General features: G+C 37.4%; 1 protein-coding gene across 2 annotated transcripts in view; it reads left to right on the top strand.

Moving 5' to 3' along the window:
• Positions 1-20,000, top strand: part of LOC138030085 (neurogenic locus Notch protein-like) — a 126,662-nt gene that overhangs the window by 27,010 nt on the left and 79,652 nt on the right. The window contains exons 4-5 of one of the 2 annotated variants that reach the window (XM_068877940.1): positions 18,736-19,101; positions 19,657-19,956. In XM_068877940.1, the coding sequence (XP_068734041.1) occupies positions 18,822-19,101; positions 19,657-19,956 (580 nt within the window). In that variant the 5' untranslated portion in view covers positions 18,736-18,821. Of the gene's footprint in view, positions 1-18,735; positions 19,163-19,656; positions 19,957-20,000 lie in introns of both variants that reach the window. The other variant, XM_068877941.1, reaches the window with a different exon arrangement.

The raw sequence follows: 20,000 nt of genomic DNA, 5'->3' as shown, positions 1-20,000 counted from the left end.
TTGTCACCAAGTCCTGTCACATTAAGACAACAGATACTGCGATTCATTTATAATTGAGTTTATATTGCCCATTGCAAATCGCGCAGCCACGGAGCGGAAAAAGGTAGCTAGGGGAAGCTGGAATTAATTCACAAGAAACAAACAAAGATTTAAATATACACACAGAAGAACACCAGCACAACATACTAACATTACAATTAAAATGTTCTATTGTTGGGCCGTTTTCCCTTGAGGTTTTGTACATCCACAATGGGTTTTTTCTCATGCAACTGGAAAATTAATATGCACAAGAGGATCAAATAGATCTGTAGAGTTTTGTACGACATAAGATAGATCTAAATTTGAGACTACGGAAGCAGTCCTGAAGGATAAATATTCAAATAAAACCTCCCGTTACCGTAGTCATCAAATATGTTTGAAGACTGAAAACCTTCAAGACATTTTGTCCGGGATCGATTTGCACTCAAATCTCTCCCCGTTCACCACCAGAAATCTGCCTATTACCTTTACGTTGTCCATTCCATCATTTCGGGCCTTCACCATGGCTTTAATTAAGATTTGTCTCTCTTTTTGGATCGCCCGGGCGTAATCTTCCGTTATGTAGGCCTCTTCGAATTGATGTAATTGTTTAATCTTACCTCGTTTCTACCATACAAGCTCTCTGTCTTCACGACTTACAAAACGTACTATAATAGGTCTGTGTCTTCCTTCCAATCTTTTTCTAACTCTATGCACAGCATGGTATCCAATTGTAGAAGAGTCAATCCCCATTTGCTGAATTATATTCTGAATAACTGATTTACAATCCTCATCGTCTATTTCCGATATGTTGTTGAAGCGAAGATTTTCTCTTCGCGTGTACTGTTCGAGTCTGATGTTTTCCTCTTCTTGCTACTTCAGCTGGGTTTCAAGTTTCACAATTTTTGCGTTCAAGGCTTCAGTGACTTCAGGGCTCTTTGAAAGCTGCTCGAGTTTGACAATTTTTTCACTCAAGATGTTAGTACTCTTCAAAAAATCCTCAGCAGCGTTCTTCACATCCTCCTTTACGCTTTCGACATCTTGTTGTGTGCTCCCCAAACCTTTTTCGATATCCTTTATAGTAGATTTAATTCCCTCAATTTCAGTCTTAAATTCGAAGCGGAGGTTGTCTATATCAGTATGAATGTTTGCAAAGCCGTCCGTCACCACTTTGTTGAAACTATGTATAGAATTCTGTAGAGATTTATACTTCGAGGCGGCCATGTCTTGTTCATCTACGGATGAACTCGATCCTTGTTTCGGACGCTTTCTGCCCATAAGAGTACTGAAATACTGCTTCTGTCGTAAGGAAAGCTTTTAAAACTTTTTTAACCAATTTCTTGATCCAGAAGTGCTGCATAACTTACTCATTTAGCTGAGAAAAAAAAACTATTTTGTGTAGAACTTCAGAAAACACGTCCGCGCGCCATAGCGCTCCGAATCATATCATTCAATTAATTCAATTTAGGGGGAAAAGGAGCCGACTTATCTGAGCGAAGTAGCAGACGCTTTTCGTCGGCCGTCCGTGCTTATTGAAAGCACTGTGTAGCATAAATTTTGACATGTATCTTGTGAAGTCTTAATTTAATTTATTTGATAAGGGTAGCATATAATTTAACCAAAGGCTACAATCAACTTGTGACCCTCAATCAGACCAGACCACAACACTGGGAACTCTGGAAACGAGGACGCAAGTGGGTCTGAACTGGAAGTACCCAATTTCTGAAACAATTATGTTGTAGTTTACTCAGTAATGACTCCTCTGTCAACAAAGAGGGGTAATAGGATTAACATGTCAGTTATCGAATTTAGTATTGACGAATAACATGCGTTTGTGTCATTTGAGGGCCGGATCGCACTTGAGGACAAATTTGATTTTGTTGTGATAACATTTCACTCGAATTTCCTTTTCCGGAAAAACATTATTTTGTACACTTGGGGTCGCACAGTGTCAAACAATGTGTCACCAGCGAACGATAAGATCCATCTCCCACCAAGTGTGAGTCACATAATCACGATCAAAATCAAAACATGAAACCACGACAAGAAGCTTGCACTTTTCTTGGCAAAACATTATTTTGTAAACTTGGGGTCGCACAGTGTCAAACAATATGTCACCAGAGAAAGATAAGATCCATCTCCCACCAAGCGTGAGTCACATAATCACGATCAAAATCAAAACATGGGACCACGACAAGAAGCTTGCACTTTTCTTGCCAAAACCATTATTTTGTACACTTGGGTTCGCACATTGTCAAACAATGTGTCACCAGCGAAAGATAAGATCCATCTCCCACCAAGCGTGAGTCACATAATCACGATCAAAATCAAAACATGGAACCACGACGAGTAGCTTGCACTTTTCTTGGAATATTGTGTCTTTTTAACTTGCATGAAGCTTAGAATGGCAAATTTATTTCAAATGCACTGTATCTACAATCTGCCATTGTTGGACATTATGGGCGTCAAGTTTGGCAACGCAGACGGAGAAGACAGAACAATCCCTACGGTTGGCGACTGCCAAGACCAAATGTGTCATGGTTTGAAATACACGTTCCTTTTTAAGTCATGGTTGACATCTCAAGAGCTTTTTTGACATTTTGTGACATTTTGGAGAGGTCTAGACCTCACCAATTTCGGCGGGTCTAATCTGCAGGTCGCAGGTCGCAGGTCACAGGTTGCAGGTTGCAGGTCATTGTTTCACCAATACAGAAAGCATCCTAAACATTCTTAAAAGCTAACCTTAGGCCTAATTAGGCCTAAACAAAAGCTTTTAGGCCTAAGGTTAGCTTTTAAGAATGTTTAGGATACTTTCTGTATTGGTGAAACAATGACCTGCAACCTGTGACCTGCGACCTGCGACCTGCAGATTAGACTCACCGCACCAATTTCGAGTGGCGGCATCTTTGAACATTTGGTGCATTGTGCTAATTTTTTTTAATTTGGGAGAGAAGGGTGGCACTACCAAAAACTATATGATGACAGATTTTTTTGGCAAAATGAACAACTTTTTGCACTAGTGCGACCCGGCCCTAAGCCATTTTGTTCGTTTCAATCACATGAGCACGGCACGGCCACGTTGATCATTGCGACTTGCTTGCGCGGGGTTTGACACCGCGTAAAGGTTATTAAAGTTTTTCTCGGGTACAGAGCCGGTAGTCGTGGAGATCGTCTGAGCTGCTGGCGCGATCTTTCCAGAGGAATTGGCGCGGTAGATGGAGCTCCGTTTGAAGGAAAAGTTTCTTCAACAGATAAATTCGTCGCTTCATCGTTTGGTTTAATCGTCATACGCCGGATACACCGGATTCGCCAGTATATCATGACGAGATATTTGAACGACTGAGAGGCTTTTTGAACAGCCTTGACCTTAGCCTTTGCGGAGATCAAGTTATCGGTGCTGGCATTCACGAGGCCACGAGTACTTCGATGTTATTGACGACTCTACCGAATCGCCTTTTGCAAATGCCAGTGTCGTCTCACATCAAGTGGATAATGATACTGGCTGCTTCTTACCAACCCCGCAGAACAGCTGTTCAAGTAAGTAAGTTGCAATCGAGTCATTTGTGGTCACGTAAAACTGGGGCAAAATGAAAGGAAAATTCGAAAAGAAGTGTCTGATATTTATTTTTCGCTGAACATGTTTGTTCGCGATCGATTTCCATGATTCAGAAAGCTTATTTTACATTAGGAGCCTTGTAAACGTTTTGATAAAGTCTTGCGAACATTGTTAGTTTGATGAAAAAAACAGACTTCGTATTTTATTTCCTAAGGTTATTGTTAATTGACGATTCAATGCCTACTCAATGTACTGCCTCTCCGAACATGAAGGATTGCCAAGATAAAGATATCAACAACCCTGAAAAAATTATGGTTAAGACTTGCTTATTGATTTTTTTTCTAGATCAACTGGAATTCGTGATGATGTGGAGTTGGAGCAGTATCCAGCGTTGTGAATTGCACATGGTTTATGCGAAATACTACTTCTGGGTTCTACTGGGCTTTTGTGATATAAATTGACTATCTTAAAGATGTAAATAATAATGCATTAAGAAGTTATGGCCCTAAATCCTTCAAGGGTGATAGGCTCACAGTGCAATAGAAGGCACAACAACAAACAGAAATCGGAAAACACAAAGTAAGATTGAAGCTTTCTTTCCAAATAGTTATTGCTATGTAGCTCTCCAGAATGTAATTATTCATGGCTGTGTGGCTTTCCAGGATCAGTGACATTTTGGAACACATTACACGTAGCTTGAACCTAAGACTTGTGACTTTCTTTTGACAATAATACAAAGGTCTGTCAAATTTCCATCATTTGAGGCTTTAGTTCATCTAGTAAGAAGTAAATACATGTGGAATGTAGTTAGTCAATATTTTACTACAAATGTATCAATATTATTATCATTGCTTTTAGGTCATACAGAACGTGGCATTCTGGCTAATCTTGTGGAATATTCTCTTCCAATATTTTTAAATTTCTTCTGTATAACCTAATTGATCAGTGTGTTACTGTTGACTTTTAACATTCTTGTCCTTTTGTAAAAGCTTAGTAACTAATGAGGTTGACAGTGGCATCCAGACGTATCGTCGGAGTGTGCAAGTATTGACTTTTCACATTTTTTGTCCAATTGTAAAAGCTTGGTTACTAATGAGGTTGACAGTGGCATCCAGACGTATCGTCGGAGTGTGCTACCGTTGACTTTTAACATTCTTGTCCTATTGTAAAAGCTTGGGTACTGATGAGGTTAACAGTGGCATCCAGACGTATCCTCGGAGAGTGCAACTATTGACTTTTTAACATTCTTGCCCTATTGTAAAAGCTTGGTTACTAATGAGGTTAACAGTGGCATCCAGACGTATCGTCGGAGTGTGCAACTGTTGACTTTTAACATTCTTGTCCTATTGTAAAAGCTTGGGTTCTAATGAGGTTGACAGTGGCATCCAGACGTATCGTCGGAGTGTGCAACTATTGCCTTTTAACATTCTTGTCCTATTGTAAAAGCTTGGTTACTAATGAGGTTGACAGTGGCATCCAGACGTATCGTCGGAGTGTGCAACTGTTGACTTTTAACGTTCGTCCTATTGTAAAAGCTTAGTTACTAATGATAATGTCTGAAATATTAGTTAAGGTTCCTAATATCCATCAAGGCTTTTTGCTCAAGTGTACTGCATCAAATAGAGAATAGCTTTTGATAGCACTGATTTTGAATTGGAGTTATCTGTTTGTTTTTGTCTGCAAATTATGACATTTTCCAATGATCACAGTACTTACTGTTGTTTATTCTACAAGTAAATCAGATTAATCTGAGTAAAAACTAGGTGTGTTTTTAGGCAGTGATGACAAACAACCACACCTGCCCAGACATGTTATTGTAGGAAGAATGTACTGGGTACATATTAGATGATGATAATTATTGTCTCTTGGTTATTTTTTTTATCTTTTTATAGTGGTCATTTTAATTATTCCTGACTGTGAGTTAGGGAAATGAAGAATCAAACTGGGTTAAAATGATTTTAACCTTAATTTCATTTTGAACCATGACAATGATGAGTTCAATCGAATAGAATGCAAACTAATGAGCAATTTGCAGACAAGCAATGCAATTGTCAATGAAAACGAAATGGGGTGTCTCGAAAACGAAGACCACAAGACCCTGAAAACTCTAGGTCGAAAAACCAACTTTAGGCCTAGGGTTGGCAAATTGAGGGTTTTGGGTTACTTTTTTCGAGTTTTCAGTGTCTTAGGTCTTCGTTTGCGAGACACCCAAGGAAATGCCTTTTTTATAATGTAACCTTTGAAGCAGTGTTACAAAATAGCGAGTAAACTTATGGACAGCCAGTAAACTCGCAATCTGATTGACTAATTAAGAGTCTTGACAACGCTGTTCACCTCATTTTTGGAAATAAACCCATCAGATTGCGAGAAAGTTTGTGCCAACGTTTGCTCTTTCTTTGTCTGATCTTGGGCACGCTCTGAAATAAACATTCACGTTGTCGTTGAATGGATAAACTCGAATCCAAACTTGAACATGCCTTACTCCCTGCATATTGTGTTAAAAAACACACAGAATGTGGTTCAGAGGTGCCGGTACTCTTATTGACAACGATATTCGTCATTACAGGTCAACATTGTGACCACTGTGATGGATATTGTTGTCGATAGGAGTACAACGCTGAACCACATTCTATTTATTTATGTTACCGAGAAAAATTGAAGACGAAGACGTGGTTTAGCTGCATATAATTTAGCTAGTGTTTAAATTAATTTACGCATTGGTGTAGCTCCTTGAGTTTACATCTAAAAGCAGCGAGAAATTTAAAAAAAAAAAAAAAGAAAAGATTTTTTTTACGGATTGTACTTCCTAATGTCATTTTCAAGAGATTATAATCTCTTGCATTTTTTTAAGACGTGGCATTTAGACCGACCGAGTAATTAAAAATGAAAACGTGGTTTAGCCGCATCGAAATGTAATAATTGACAGTAAAAATAATGATTATATTTACTGACCTATTAAAGCTACAACGTTAACGAAGAGTATTAATAAAATGTTGCTTCTCGATTTGTCCTTGTCAAGTCGCGATCCACAGTTGAGAATTTCACTCAAGTCAGATCAGAACGTTTTTCTGATGGCATAGAGACTTGTTGAGAGTTGTGAGAGAGATTAAATACTCCATTACTTTTAGACAGAAGCACGAAATTGCCTTAAGTTCAAGTTCAAGTTCATTTTATTCACACTTATTCAACTACAATACAACAACAAAAAGAGTAAAAAAGAAATAAAAACAGAGCTAGCTATACATTGAATTAAACATAACAAAGAAGAAAGTGTGTAGCAGCCAAAGGAGCCAAGCTTTCGAGTTGGCTGCTACCACAGAGCAGTTACAAGTGGGTGGAGGTTATGTAGTGCTTATAGAAACTAGTTATAAAGGTCTGGCTAAGTTAATCACACGTCTAACTATCAAGTAGAGAGAGTTTGTATTCTTTTTTAAAACTGTCAAAGGGGAGACACTTAATTTTTATAGGTATTGCTTCCCAGGTCTGTGATGCCACTACGCTAAACCTTGCCAGGCCATAATTAGTTCTAGAAAATGGTCTGTACAGGTTTTGATTAGTGGCATATCTTGGTCTCATAATTATGGACAGCCGAAGCTGGTTGAACTAAATCATAGAGAGCAAGAGGTGTATCCTTTCTTCGATATTGTATTTTATGCACGAGAGCGCCAATTTTTAATTTAAAAATATTCTCTAACTTTAATATTTCTAATAGTCTAAAGTACGATGTAGGACTTTCTCTTTTGTTTGCAAAAAAGATGCCGCGAATACAGTTATTTTGATTTATTTTGCTCATTATTCCATACGTTGAATACGGATATATGAGAGTATAATACAGTTGTTTGAGTGTACTGATAGGCATGTAACGCCTAAGCTTAAATAAAATTCCAATATTTTTTGTTATTTTGTTGTTAATGTGCTGGAGCTGAGCATCCCACTTTAGGTGCTCATAAATGAAGACACCCAAGTATTTAATCTGGGACTATACTACAAACTGTTATATTGATATTTGTTTTCTTCTTAGGTGAAGTAATTATCATGTAGATTGTCTTCTTAAAATTAATGGATAGCATATTTGCTGCACAAAATTTTAAGACCTTTCCAAGTTCTTCATTAACAACTGATTGTAATTGTTTGGGGTATTTTGAAGAATAAAACGTATTTGTGTCATCTGCAAAAATCCTAAAAGTTAATTTCACCGAGGACCTAGGCAAATCATTAATATACAATATAAACAGCTGCGGACCTAGTGTGGAGCCTTGAGGTACACCACATGTGATTGTTTTCAGGCTGAATTCTGTATTACCAACTTTGAAACATTGTTTACGATTAGTTATATAGCCTGAAAACCATGCATCGGGAAGTCCTCGGATCCCATATTTACATAGTTTTTTAAGAGTATATGGTGGTTAATTGTATCGAAGGCCTTGGAAAAGTCTAAAAAGATACCACATGTTATTTGTTGATCGCCAACTGCTGATTTTAATTTCTCCACAGTTTCTAGAATGGCATGTTCAGTGGAGTATCCCTTTCGAAAGCCAACCTTGAAGTTAAAGAGTAGACATTCTTTTTCTAGATAGGACACAAATTGGTCATATACTAGTCTTTCCGGTACTTTACTAAAGGGAGAAATAACTGCTATTGGCCTATGATTTCCTAAATCAAATACACTGCCACTTTTAAATATTGGGGTTACTTTTGATATTTTAAAGATTTCAGGAAACTCCCCTGATAGTATTGACTCATTATATATTTCAGTGAAGAGTGCAGAGAGCTGTCCACTCGGCAAGTTTAATAAGTTTGTTAGGAAAATTTAGGTATGCTTTTTTTAATGTAGATACTTGTGTTTGGGTTACTGGAGCAAGATAAAAACTGTTTGATGGCGTAGATTCTACGTATTTCAAGGGGTCTGTATGATCAGTTTTGATTGCCTTTGCTAAAGGTGGCCCAATATTTACAAAGAAGTTATTGAATAATTCAGCAATACCCTTTTCTTGTGTAAAAGTCCTGTTATGGTGAATAATTCTCGTGGGGAGAGTTTGACCTTTAGTTTTCCTTTTAATAAAGGTACCAATAAGTTTCCAAGGTTGCTTAAGGTTGTCTTTGTACTTTAAAAATTGCATACTATAATATTCTGCCTTAATTTTGTTCTTAAGATGTGAAAGAATGGCTGCATAATGCCTATATTCCCCGATTTTTTGTAATTCCTTGAGTAGGAAATGTGTACAGTACATTTTTACCGATTTTAGGATACCCTTAGTGAGCAATGGTTTATTAAGTTGCCTTTGCTTGCTTTGGCTAGCCAGCTTCACGGGCGCATGTTTATCTATAATCTTCTTCAGGGTAGTCATTGCCTCTTGTACCTTTTCATTTACATTCTTTTCTGGGTTGAGGATTTCATGCCAATTTATCAGTTTTATATCATCTAAGTATAGATCCTTGTTAAATTTAGAATAGTTTCGAAAATATTTTTTGTTACTATTATTCCGTATAGGTTGGGTTCTAACTATGCAGAAAATTGGGAGATGATCTGTTATATCAACTGTCAGAATTCCTGCTATAAAATGTTGTAAACAATTTGTATATATATGATCAATGAGTGTTGCTATATGATCAGTAAGCCTGGTAGGTTTAGTAAAGATCGGCAAGATGTTATTAGCATAAAGCATATCTAAGAACTCTTCAAGTTGGGTATGTTATTAAATTTCAGGAAATTTATATTCATATCTCCAAAGATGTAAATTTCGTGTCTATTGGGATTAATTGTTTTAATTATATCATTTAGTTGGTTGCGAAAACTGCTCTAAATTACAAGTGGGATGCTTATAAATACAACCTATTATCATCTTCTTTTTATCTTCACCAGTATCAAATTCTGCCCAGCAGGATTCAACTAGTGCTAAATCAAATTTAATGTCAGGCCTCCGTACAGCCTTAAGATCATTAGCTATGTATAAAGCAGCTCCGCCATTTGTTGGCGAGTCCGTGTAAAAAAAATTATAGCCTGTGATATTAACATTAGAAATAGATTTCTCACCTAGTTTAGTTTCAGTAATTCCAAGTATATCCAGCTTAGAGTCAAGTAAGCATAATAGTTCTTCTAATAGAGAGATAAACTTCTAATATTGCAATAAAGAATTGAAAAAGATGTTACATCTAAATTGTCTAGCATTTTATTAAAACCACGGACTGAATAATATTCTGAGAAAGGGCTATTTAACATTAGATCTGGGTCGTATTTGGATTTGGGATGAGATCGTAAAGGTCAAGATCATGGCGCCTATCAGGCCAGTTGCCAACCATAGCATTAAATTCCCTATCAGTTAAATCATAAAATGGTAAACAACTACTTACGTTTTCCTGGTAATCAGCCATATTTACAAGTTGAAATAAGTCCTTAAACTGATAACTAATTAATTAGACTGATCAAGAAACTCTTCGAATTCCTCATAGGTTACAAAAGATCTCGTAGTAGAGCTCTCCGTTTTCTTCAGCAGTATTTTACCATTAGCCGTCCAAATAAACTTGTAGTTGTGTTCACGCTTGAATTGTAAAATTCTGCCCAGTAGTCGTTTTCTCTTTGGCGTTAAACTTTCGTTGACATGGATTTGTGCTTTATGACTTACAACCGCAGATTCTGGCTCGCAACACAGACGGGAGATCTTTAGTCCGCTTGGATTTTAAGTTTTTCCTCTTGCTGTAGATTTCATCCCTTTTCTCTCTTCGAGTGAATTTGACAATTAGTCGGTCTTTCACTTCTTCGTTGGCGGTAAACGATGAGCGATCGATATATCGTTTACGTCGAGATCTACTCCCATAATTTCAGACCAGCAACGCTGGGTTGTCGTTAGGTACGACTGGAATACCGGTTATTTCGAGAGAGCCCCTTCGCGCGTACTGCTCGAACTCATCCAACTTGACCTCCACACTATAACCATCGTTGCGGAGCTTGTTTATGTCTTCCTTGATCTCTTGAACTTGGCTTTTAACCCCTTCGTTGTGTTCTTTTAAGTTCTTGATCGTCGATCTCACAGTGTCGTATTGCTTTGAAATAAAATTTTGGGACTTTTCAATTTCGTCAAACCTTTTATTGAGGTCGAGGAGACGAGTCTTCAGCGAGTCTATTTCCTTGCGGATTTCCTTTCGGATATTAGGAAGAAATTCTTGTGTCCACAGCTCCATTAAACTTTCCACAGTTAAACTCATTCTCGAAATTAAATTCTATATAGTTAGACTCTGTAAAAAACTCTGTATAAACTCACACGATATTCTCACACCCGACCTTGACCTTAGGTTCCTTTTGGAAGAGAAAGTCCCTTTAAAGATCCCCTCCCTGGCATCTGATTTAAACAAAGGCGAAAGGCAAAGTACAAAAAGTGACATTTTAGCCTTTGGATACACGTTTAAACGTGTTTCCCATATTAAAAGGAAGTGTTTTAGTATTAGCATACTTTTTATTATCTTTCAGCTTTCCTCAAATGTCAACCCTTTGTCGTTGCTATGTAAATTCATTGTTTGGACAAAATATAAAACCTGAGAACTAACAACCAGATCAGTCTCTAAAATGAAGATTCTGAGTCACGTCCGAACGTGGTATGGAAGTCACTTTCAATTAACATGTAATATCCACCGTACAGAATAGCTCTGTTGTCTTCCATCGTTAAAGTTTTAATTCTCATATGTGTCTTCTGAGTGAAATAAGCGTCAGCCGATTTCGGTAACAAGACATTTGCTGATAGCATGAAGGGAGACTTTAACGCCTTGGGCTTTCAGAGTGTTAATTCACCGCTGTACCGAATTTCAAGTATGAAAGGAATGCGGAGAAAAAAAAACCCGCATTCCATCAAGATATTTCCAGACAGACCCGCTGCGTCTCGTTATGGTTTTACGAACAAGTGTTGTGACATGGACCTATAGTTGTTACAGTGCAGTCCTTATCCGAGGAGACTAGAGAGTCCAACCATTTGCGGATGTTATTTCAAAGGCAGCACTTTCTCCTCAGTTATTTTAAGACCCTGAGTGTTGGTCCAGCCAGGGTAATGACATCAGAAGTTCTCACCTGGTAGTCTAGACTGATGCTAAGCCAACTCAGCCAGTTGACAGTACCTTATAAAGAAGTATTCTATTAATTTGCTGTAAAGTTGCTTTGGTCAAAAGTAGAGCTCCCTAACTGAGTGGGGATCTGGCTAAGTTTAACCCCGTATTTCCAGCATGGTAGTCTGATACTTTATCTGAATCAAGGCAGCTGATCAACGGGAGAAGTCTTCAGTTCATCCTTCAACCCTTTGACCCCTGGGAGTGAGACCTAACAGATTTTACTCTGTCTAATTACAGACAATTTTATTCATCAACTGGGGGTGTCCTGGGGTGCACGAGGAGTGAATGATCCATGTTGCGTTTAGTTTAACTCATTGGTTCCTATGATTGAGACTCTGTCTAATGCCAGACGATTTTACTTGTCAGTGGGGTTTGGCTTAGGAGTCAATGGGTTAACAAACATCCACTCAAAAACTACTGTATGTCCCCTTCAATTACATTTCTATGATTGTCCATAATGCAGGTATTCGCTTGAAGTCACTTATCCATGTTGGGTTTAGTTTAACCTATTCACTCGTCAGGCACTCAAGGATGCTACTACAATCTTGGACAAAACTCGTTGGGAGAATGTGACGCGCTAATTTGTCTGTGTGATAAAGATTAAATACTTTCCTTTTTACCCCCTCCCCCCATTCCAGTGTTGGTTAAAAAACGGGTTTGCACAGTATGTTTTGCACCACATTGTCAACATTGGTTTGGGGAGAGGGGGGAAGGACCAATATACTTTGTAAGTGCATGCCAAATGACGTTTAAGCTAGAATTTTTCCCAAGAATTTTGTCCAAGATTGTATAATGCATGTTTTCATGAATATAATCAAATTCAAAGAGTGTCAATAACCATGGACAGTTTGATATGTAGATCTCGTGAGAGTCCCCATACTGATGTAGTTTGAATGTTACTGGACTGTTGCGTGTGGATTTTTGGGGAAAAAGGTACCTTGATGTTTATTGCCAGATGAAGACAATCGTATGAAAGTTCTGAAGGTTGTTGATTACTCCACTTACTGCTGTAGAGAGAGTAGTTATGGATTGGTTGCAAGGCTATGAGCATGATTTTTATTCTAGAGAATTCAAAGAAACGTTCTCCCAAAGAGAGAGAGAGACTGCAAATGCAATAAGTAGTATTTCTCTGACTGTGCCGTGGCAAGCACTTCATTTTAATTATCAAATCCCGAAGGGACTTTAACGGGAAATCCCGCCAGGTTCCAGATGTTTTGAAACTCTAACCGTAGGGTATGTTTTTAACCGTGGTCTATGTTAGAGGATCATTACGAAGACAACTCAACACCAGCCATTCAATGAAACAACGATTAACAGATAGTTTCAACGGTTAACAGGGAAGACGCAATCAAAACAATAGATGGTCATTGCTTTTTCCTTATTTGCACGTTATTCGTTGTTAACCGTTGAAATGACTAACTTTTCGTCTGTTAATCGTGCCAACTGCCTTAAATCATCGTTTTGAGTTCATTCTGTTGTGAAATTGCAAACCACGAAGTTGACTCCACCAAACATTGAGACAATTATGTTCTTTATGGTGTAAATTGTGTTACGCGTATTCACGGTAACGCAATTGTAACGAAATCATGCAAGCTGTCTGAGATCAGCCAGTAATCAAGTCTACAAAAAATGAAAGGAGACATTTTACTTCACGTGAAGCTACGAGTATTTGGATTCTTCACACGCCAAACATCGTGGAGACTAAATTCAATTCTGAATTTTTTCAATAGAATAAATCACATGTCGTCGAGGGATTAAAATCCCGCCTTTTTTGTCCATGGTGGGATCTAAACGGCAATTGAAGTCTCCATAGTAGCATTATCGTCTCCGTCTAAACCCATCTACCGCAAAGTTAATGACGATTTTTGATAAAAACTAACTGCTTCCGCATCCTTGTTTGGACCGTAGACGTTTACAAGACAATAACTTTTGTCCTTGATTTTAACGTTTAATACTAACAGGCTACCTTTGGAATCTGATAATTCATGCAGAATAACAATGTCTAATTTACACTTGAATAACACAGCGACACCCCTGGGATTGGAAGTCCCATGACAGAAACTAATTAAAGAGCCCCATTCTTTTTTCCATTGACTCTCAAAATTTTTGGTTGAATGTGTATCTTGTAGAAAGATTGCATCAGCTTTTTGTTTACGACAGCAGGTAAGCATTGCTCTACGTTTTCGGAAGTTACCGATGCCTCTCAAATTAAGTGAAATCATTCTCAGACTATCTGGCTTAAAAGAAGAGTTATCCATTCACAAATTTAGGGCTGTTTTTTTTTTTTATCGAAAGATAAGTGTTATTCAAAATATTCTCGATTTATTAGCGTACATATTACATTCATAATTATCCAAGCGGAAAAAAAGTGAAGTTTTAAAACACACGTAAACACAAATACACAACACACAACACGCACACATACATGGAAACGAAGGCGTACTCACCTCCCTCTGGTTTCTCAGTTACGCTTCTGCCAAATCTTCCATTTCCCATTTAAAAAAATGATAATAAATAAAAACAAATAATGAAATAAGTAAATAAACCTTAGCTAATAAGTCTTTGCTAATTTTAATCTAATGTCAACAATAAATATTTTTAGCTGTCAGAAAAACAAGAAAAAGAAAGCACTTTCGACTCCATTACAATATAAACTAATAGGAGAATTACACCTCTGGTAATAAAAAGGACTTAAGTTTGTCCATACCCTCTTCTTTATATAATATTTGAGCAGAGATACTCCACGGTATGAAGGCAAAAAACACATTCTCTGTTTCTTTTATCTGCTGCAAATGGTTTTTCCTTAGTTCTGCACGCTCCATCCGAACACATCTGGAAACATCATCAGATATGAAGACAGAGAAACCATTATACTTGTTATTCTTCAGCTTGGCCGCAGCATTCTTGAGAATGTACAATTTATCTGTGTAGCGCAGGAGAGAGAATTGGTCTTGGCTTCGATACATCAAAAGTCGAAGAATTACGTTTGACTCCAGTTCTGTGTGCCCTCATCACCTCAATTCCTTCTTCTAATTGCATGTGATTAGTAAATAATTATCTCTTTCTCAATAAATTCTTCCATTGAGCGGAAGTCGTTTTCACACCCTTCTTTGACGCCCCAGACAACAACATTATTCCATTTCCATCGGTTCTCAAGGTCATCTATCTTGCTCTTGAGAATGTCTAAATCAGACTGGTCGGCTTTTGGCTTCAGTTTAGCCTCCGACTCTTGAATTGAGTGGTTTGCTGTTTCCATATTCATTTTCAGTTCGTCCATGTCTTGTAGAATAGAACTTTAATTTGTTCGACCTTGTTTAATTTGCACAACATTTGGTCCTCCACTTGAATCAGGACATCTATCTTCGCGAGGATGTCATCAAGTTTGGTCGAAGAATCCGCCGCGGAGTCGCTTCCCATCTCTTGTTTTTTGTTTTAGATCTTGTTTGTCTAGTCATAAATGAGCTTGGGTGAAGCCAAACTAGCAAATTTTAACTATTAATGTAAGAATAAACTTGGGAAATGTAAAGAACTCGGAAGAGCTGTCTATCCACGTGGAGTCATGCGCACCACTCCCCTTAGCCTCAATTAAAACTGACCACTCTTCGATATTACCAGAACTCCAAGACATTCAAGAGGCCTGTAGAGGACCAGGTTTTTGGAAGTTAAATTCGCCATTACTATCCAGGCCGGATTATGTTGAGAAGATTAAAAATGAATTTCCTTTTTGGTTGGAGAAAGCTGAAGATCTATCTAGTACCAGATCGAAATGGGACTTGGATAAAGTTTAATATTAGAACGAGCTCAATTGCCTATTTAAAAATGCTTAAAAAGACCGTAAAAAGCGGCAGGAGGAACTTAATTCTAAATACCAACTCGCATTAAAACGTCTTCAGGAAAACCCTAACGATGCAAGATTGCAAGCAGAAAACTTGAAAAATGAACTTGAAGCTCTGTATGATGAAAAAATTGAAGGGACTATCATTCGCGCCCGCGTAAGGTGGCACGAGCATGGAGAGAAAAAAAAGTAACTTTACGGGAGTGTGAAGGTATTTTACGTTCTTTTCAAACTGGGAAAACGCCTGGCAATTATGGAATCCCAGTAGAATTTTATAAAATATTTTGGCCTTTGATACGTAAATTGATGACTGATTCTTTTAATGAAGCCTTTCTCAAAAAGGAGATGTCTTCTTCGCAAAAACAAGCATTTATTACACTTATAGAAAAGAAAGGAAAAGGTAGAAGCTATTTAGAGAATTGGAGGCCAATTTCGTTAATTAATGCGCATGCAAAAATTGCTTCCAAGGTAATTGCGACTAGAATTGTTAAGGTCCTTCCAGAAATTATTCACGCCAATCAATTGGGTTATGTAAAATGAAGATTTATAGGTGAGCTACAGTAAAAAAGAAAACATACCTGCCATATTACTTTTTATTGATTTTGAATATGCCTTTGATAGTTTAAACTGGAATTTCTTGTTAAAATGTTTGATGATGATGATGAGTAGAGAGATTTTATGCGAACATATTAAGTTGTGTGTTGAACAACGGGTTTTGCACGCCTTACTTTGAATTACAAAGAGGGGTAAGACAAGGGGACCAGCTGTCGCCATACTGAGAAGCTGAGATCCTAGCAACTGCTATTCGCAATAGATCCGATATTCAAGGTATAAAAATAGGCCAAGGTGAGTTTAAATTAGTTCAATACGCCGATGATCTCACTGTATTTGTGTCTGATATTGAGTCTGCTAAACGCATTTTTGAACTGCTTGATCTTTTCGAAACCCTTTCTGGTCTCAGGGTCAACTTTTCCAAAACTAAGGCTATGTGGATTGGTTCGTGCCGGCAAAACACGGAGACACCTCTTGGATTGAAATGGTGTAACAGTGTTAAAGCCCTTGGGATTGTTTTTACGTATAATGAGGTAGATTTGATGCAAAAAAAATTTTAAGACAAATTGGAGGATATTCGACTGCAAACAAGGTTATGGAGTTGCTGTGGTCTTTTACTGTATGGCAAAATTACCATTATCAAATCACTTGCCAACCTTTGGGGATTTTATTAAAAACAACTTAATACTATAATCTATAACTTTGTTTGGAAAGGGCCAGATAAAATAACCCGACAAGCTGCAAATAATGATTTGGAATTTGGTGGTCTTAATGTAACAGATATTGAAACCTTAATCAAAGCATCTAGACTGGCCTGGATTGGCAAATTATTTTCAATTGGTGCATTGCCTTGGAAAGCTTACTTTAATCACTTGCTCAAGGATTTTGGTGGTAAATTTTTATTTAGGTGCAACTGTGATGTCGAAGAGTGTAAATTTTTTTCGAAATTTTATAATGAGTGTCTTCAGTGGTTAGCAGATTTTAGAGAGTCCTTTTCAACAAAGCCTCTTATGTCTAAATACATAATCTGGAACAATAAAGACGTTAAGATAGATCATAAATCAATTCACTATCCTAATTATGTTAAAGCTGGGATATTATTCTGCCACCATTGGCAATTTGATAAAGGTAACATTCAATCTTACAACGATGCAAGGGCTATTGGAGTAAGAAATACTAACTTTTTACCTTCTCATCTGAAAACAGAATGCCCAAATGAAAAAGAATTAGGACTGTTATTATTTTTCTGTGAAAAAAAAAAAAAACTTTAATCCTCTTACTAGAAAGAGTAAGCAGTTTTATTGCTTGTTAGTGTCCATAAAAGTTAAGCCTTCAAGGGGCTTTGTAAAACTGAAAGAGGATTTTGACCTATAGATGATTCAACTGCTGCTAATTATACCGTACCATTAAATCATATTCATCTGAAACCTTTATTAGAAGTTTTCAGTTTAAATTATTAGCTGATATTACTTTTACTAATCATTGTTTGGCTAAAATAGGTTATGTCCCGAATGATCTGTGTAGCTTTTGTGAGGAAGGATCAGAAACGCTTCATCACTTATTTTATGAATGTTCTCTCTCCTATCGTTTTTGGAAACAGTTTGTAAACGTCTGGTTTATGCTCTCTGGAAAGTATGTAGAATTTACCTTGAAAGATGTTTTTGTCAGTAGACAAGCTGGAGAATCTGACCAGTTACTAAACTATTTGTTCATTCTTGGTAAAATTCATATTTGGAATTGTCGCAAACGCAGAGTACCTCCAAATTTGGAAATTTTTAAGGTAATGCTGGATGTGAAATACAGAACGGAAATGTATCTTGCCTCTAAGAACAAGGTAAAACAATTTCAGGCTAAATGGCAATTGTATATCAATATTAGGGATAATCGCTTGGTATAATTAATTAGTTTAAGAAGTGAAGGTGTTATTGGTGACCTCTTATTAATTCCAGTGTACTTGTAGCTATAAATGGAAATAACATGTGAAACCTGGCCAACTTGAAAACGTTTTCTGTTTCTCTCAAGGATACAACACATACGATAAACAGTTGGTACTTGGTGCGTTCCTTAATTTCTTATATACAATCATGTCAATACGGCCCGTCATAGATGCATATGCATTTCAACCTCGTATGATGACGTATTGTTGCCGAATACTCAGCTTACTTAGATCTCCTCCAGCGTGAGGTTTCTCTCCTTTGCTAGGATTTTTCCCAAGAGTTTTGTCCAAGATTGCAGTGGAGAAGTAAAATGATGTGACGTTAGAGAGTAAAATCTGTTACGTCTTACTCCCAGGAGTCAATAGGTTAAACTACCCATAAAATGGAGCCCTGGCATTGGGGACGAGGGAATGAGTAGAGCATGTATCAATACAAACTCTTTATTGGATATAATTTTGAAGTTTTGTTTTTACAATTAAGATAATAGGGTTTGGGTTTAGCTGATAATAATACCATATTTTCAACAAAAATATGGTTGACACGTCAGTGAAAATTTATGAATGATTGATATGATACAATTTGTTAAATTAAATTGTTATTGATGATAATAATTCCTATTGGTTATTAAGTTTAAGGTGCTTATTCATGCTTGGGGTTGTTACAGCAACAGACGGTACACTGTATTTACCTTTGAAATACAGTGTAAGAACAACATCTAGCGCCTTTTGTTTGCTGATTTTTAGCCTGTCCCATTGGTTTCACTGGCGATTACTGTGAATTTAACATCAATGAGTGTGAGCAGCATCCTTGTCACGCGTACAGTACTTGTATGGATCTCATCGGCAACTACAGCTGCCATTGTGGACCACGTTGGACTGGTCAGCATTGCAACATCTTTTTGGGATCTTTATGTAACAGCACTGTCTGCAAAAATTCTGGTATCTGCCAAGATACAGTGGACAAAAACAACTACACTTGTGTCTGTCAGTCTGGCTTCACTGGGCGGAACTGTGAGCGTCAGTTTGACCCTTGTGATAGTTCTCCATGTGAACATGGTGGAAATTGCTCGAAGCTTACAAGTGATGACTTCCAATGCGCTTGCCCACCAGGTCAGTTCAAATGGAGCTGACTTAAAAATAAGTGAGGAATTTAGAAGCACAGCATCTAAATGTAGGTCAACTCAAAAACTGTATCAATCCCCTTTAACAAAACCTAGGTCCACTCAAAAACTACTGGTATGTCTCCTTCAAGGGGAGGTTTACATATCTTTTTAGAGCGAGTTTAGGGGTTTTAACCGATACATGGAGGTGTTGGGTAGATTTTCAAGGTTTTTGAATTTTTTTGATATTGTACAAAATATTCAGTGGTCTTAGGGCCCCTTGAAATGATGCCATCAGTTCAAAAATGTGCACACTTGCATACTTTTTCTTGATGGACAGTAAAATTACTGATTATTCATTAAATAATACTTTGCTGAAATGTCTTCATTAATTCCTATGTGTTCAAAATTAATGTGCATCTTGAAGTACAGTAAATGTAAACATTAATTTTGTGCAAGCCTTTGTTGTTATGAGTAAAAGCATAGTTTTGCCAGATGCCTTTTGTTCATACCTTTACTATTTGCCCGTAATCTTAATCAAAGATTTAATACATTTTGCTCTTAGGCTTTAGGGGAAAGAGATGCAATACTAACATTGATGAATGTGCATCATCTCCATGCAAGCAGAGGGGGTCTTGTATTGACGGCATCAATAATTTCACTTGCAACTGTACTGGGTCCGGTTACACGGGACTTACATGTTCTGACGACATTAACGAATGTGAATCTAACAACCCCTGTCATCCTGAAGCAACTTGTTTCAACCGTCTTGGTACTTATCAGTGTGACTGTCAACCAGGATTTACTGGAAAGAACTGCTATGAAAATATTGATGACTGCCAAAGTAGTCCCTGCCAGAATGGAGGTATGCAACAAAGCTTTAGGATAATTAAAGATGATTATTTGAAG

Source organism: Montipora capricornis, chromosome 13 (assembly GCF_036669925.1).
Source record: "Montipora capricornis isolate CH-2021 chromosome 13, ASM3666992v2, whole genome shotgun sequence".
NCBI classification, from domain to species: Eukaryota; Metazoa; Cnidaria; class Anthozoa; order Scleractinia; family Acroporidae; genus Montipora; species Montipora capricornis.
The sequence above is the reverse complement of the archived record's forward strand: the minus strand, read 5'-3'. Positions and strand labels throughout refer to the sequence as shown.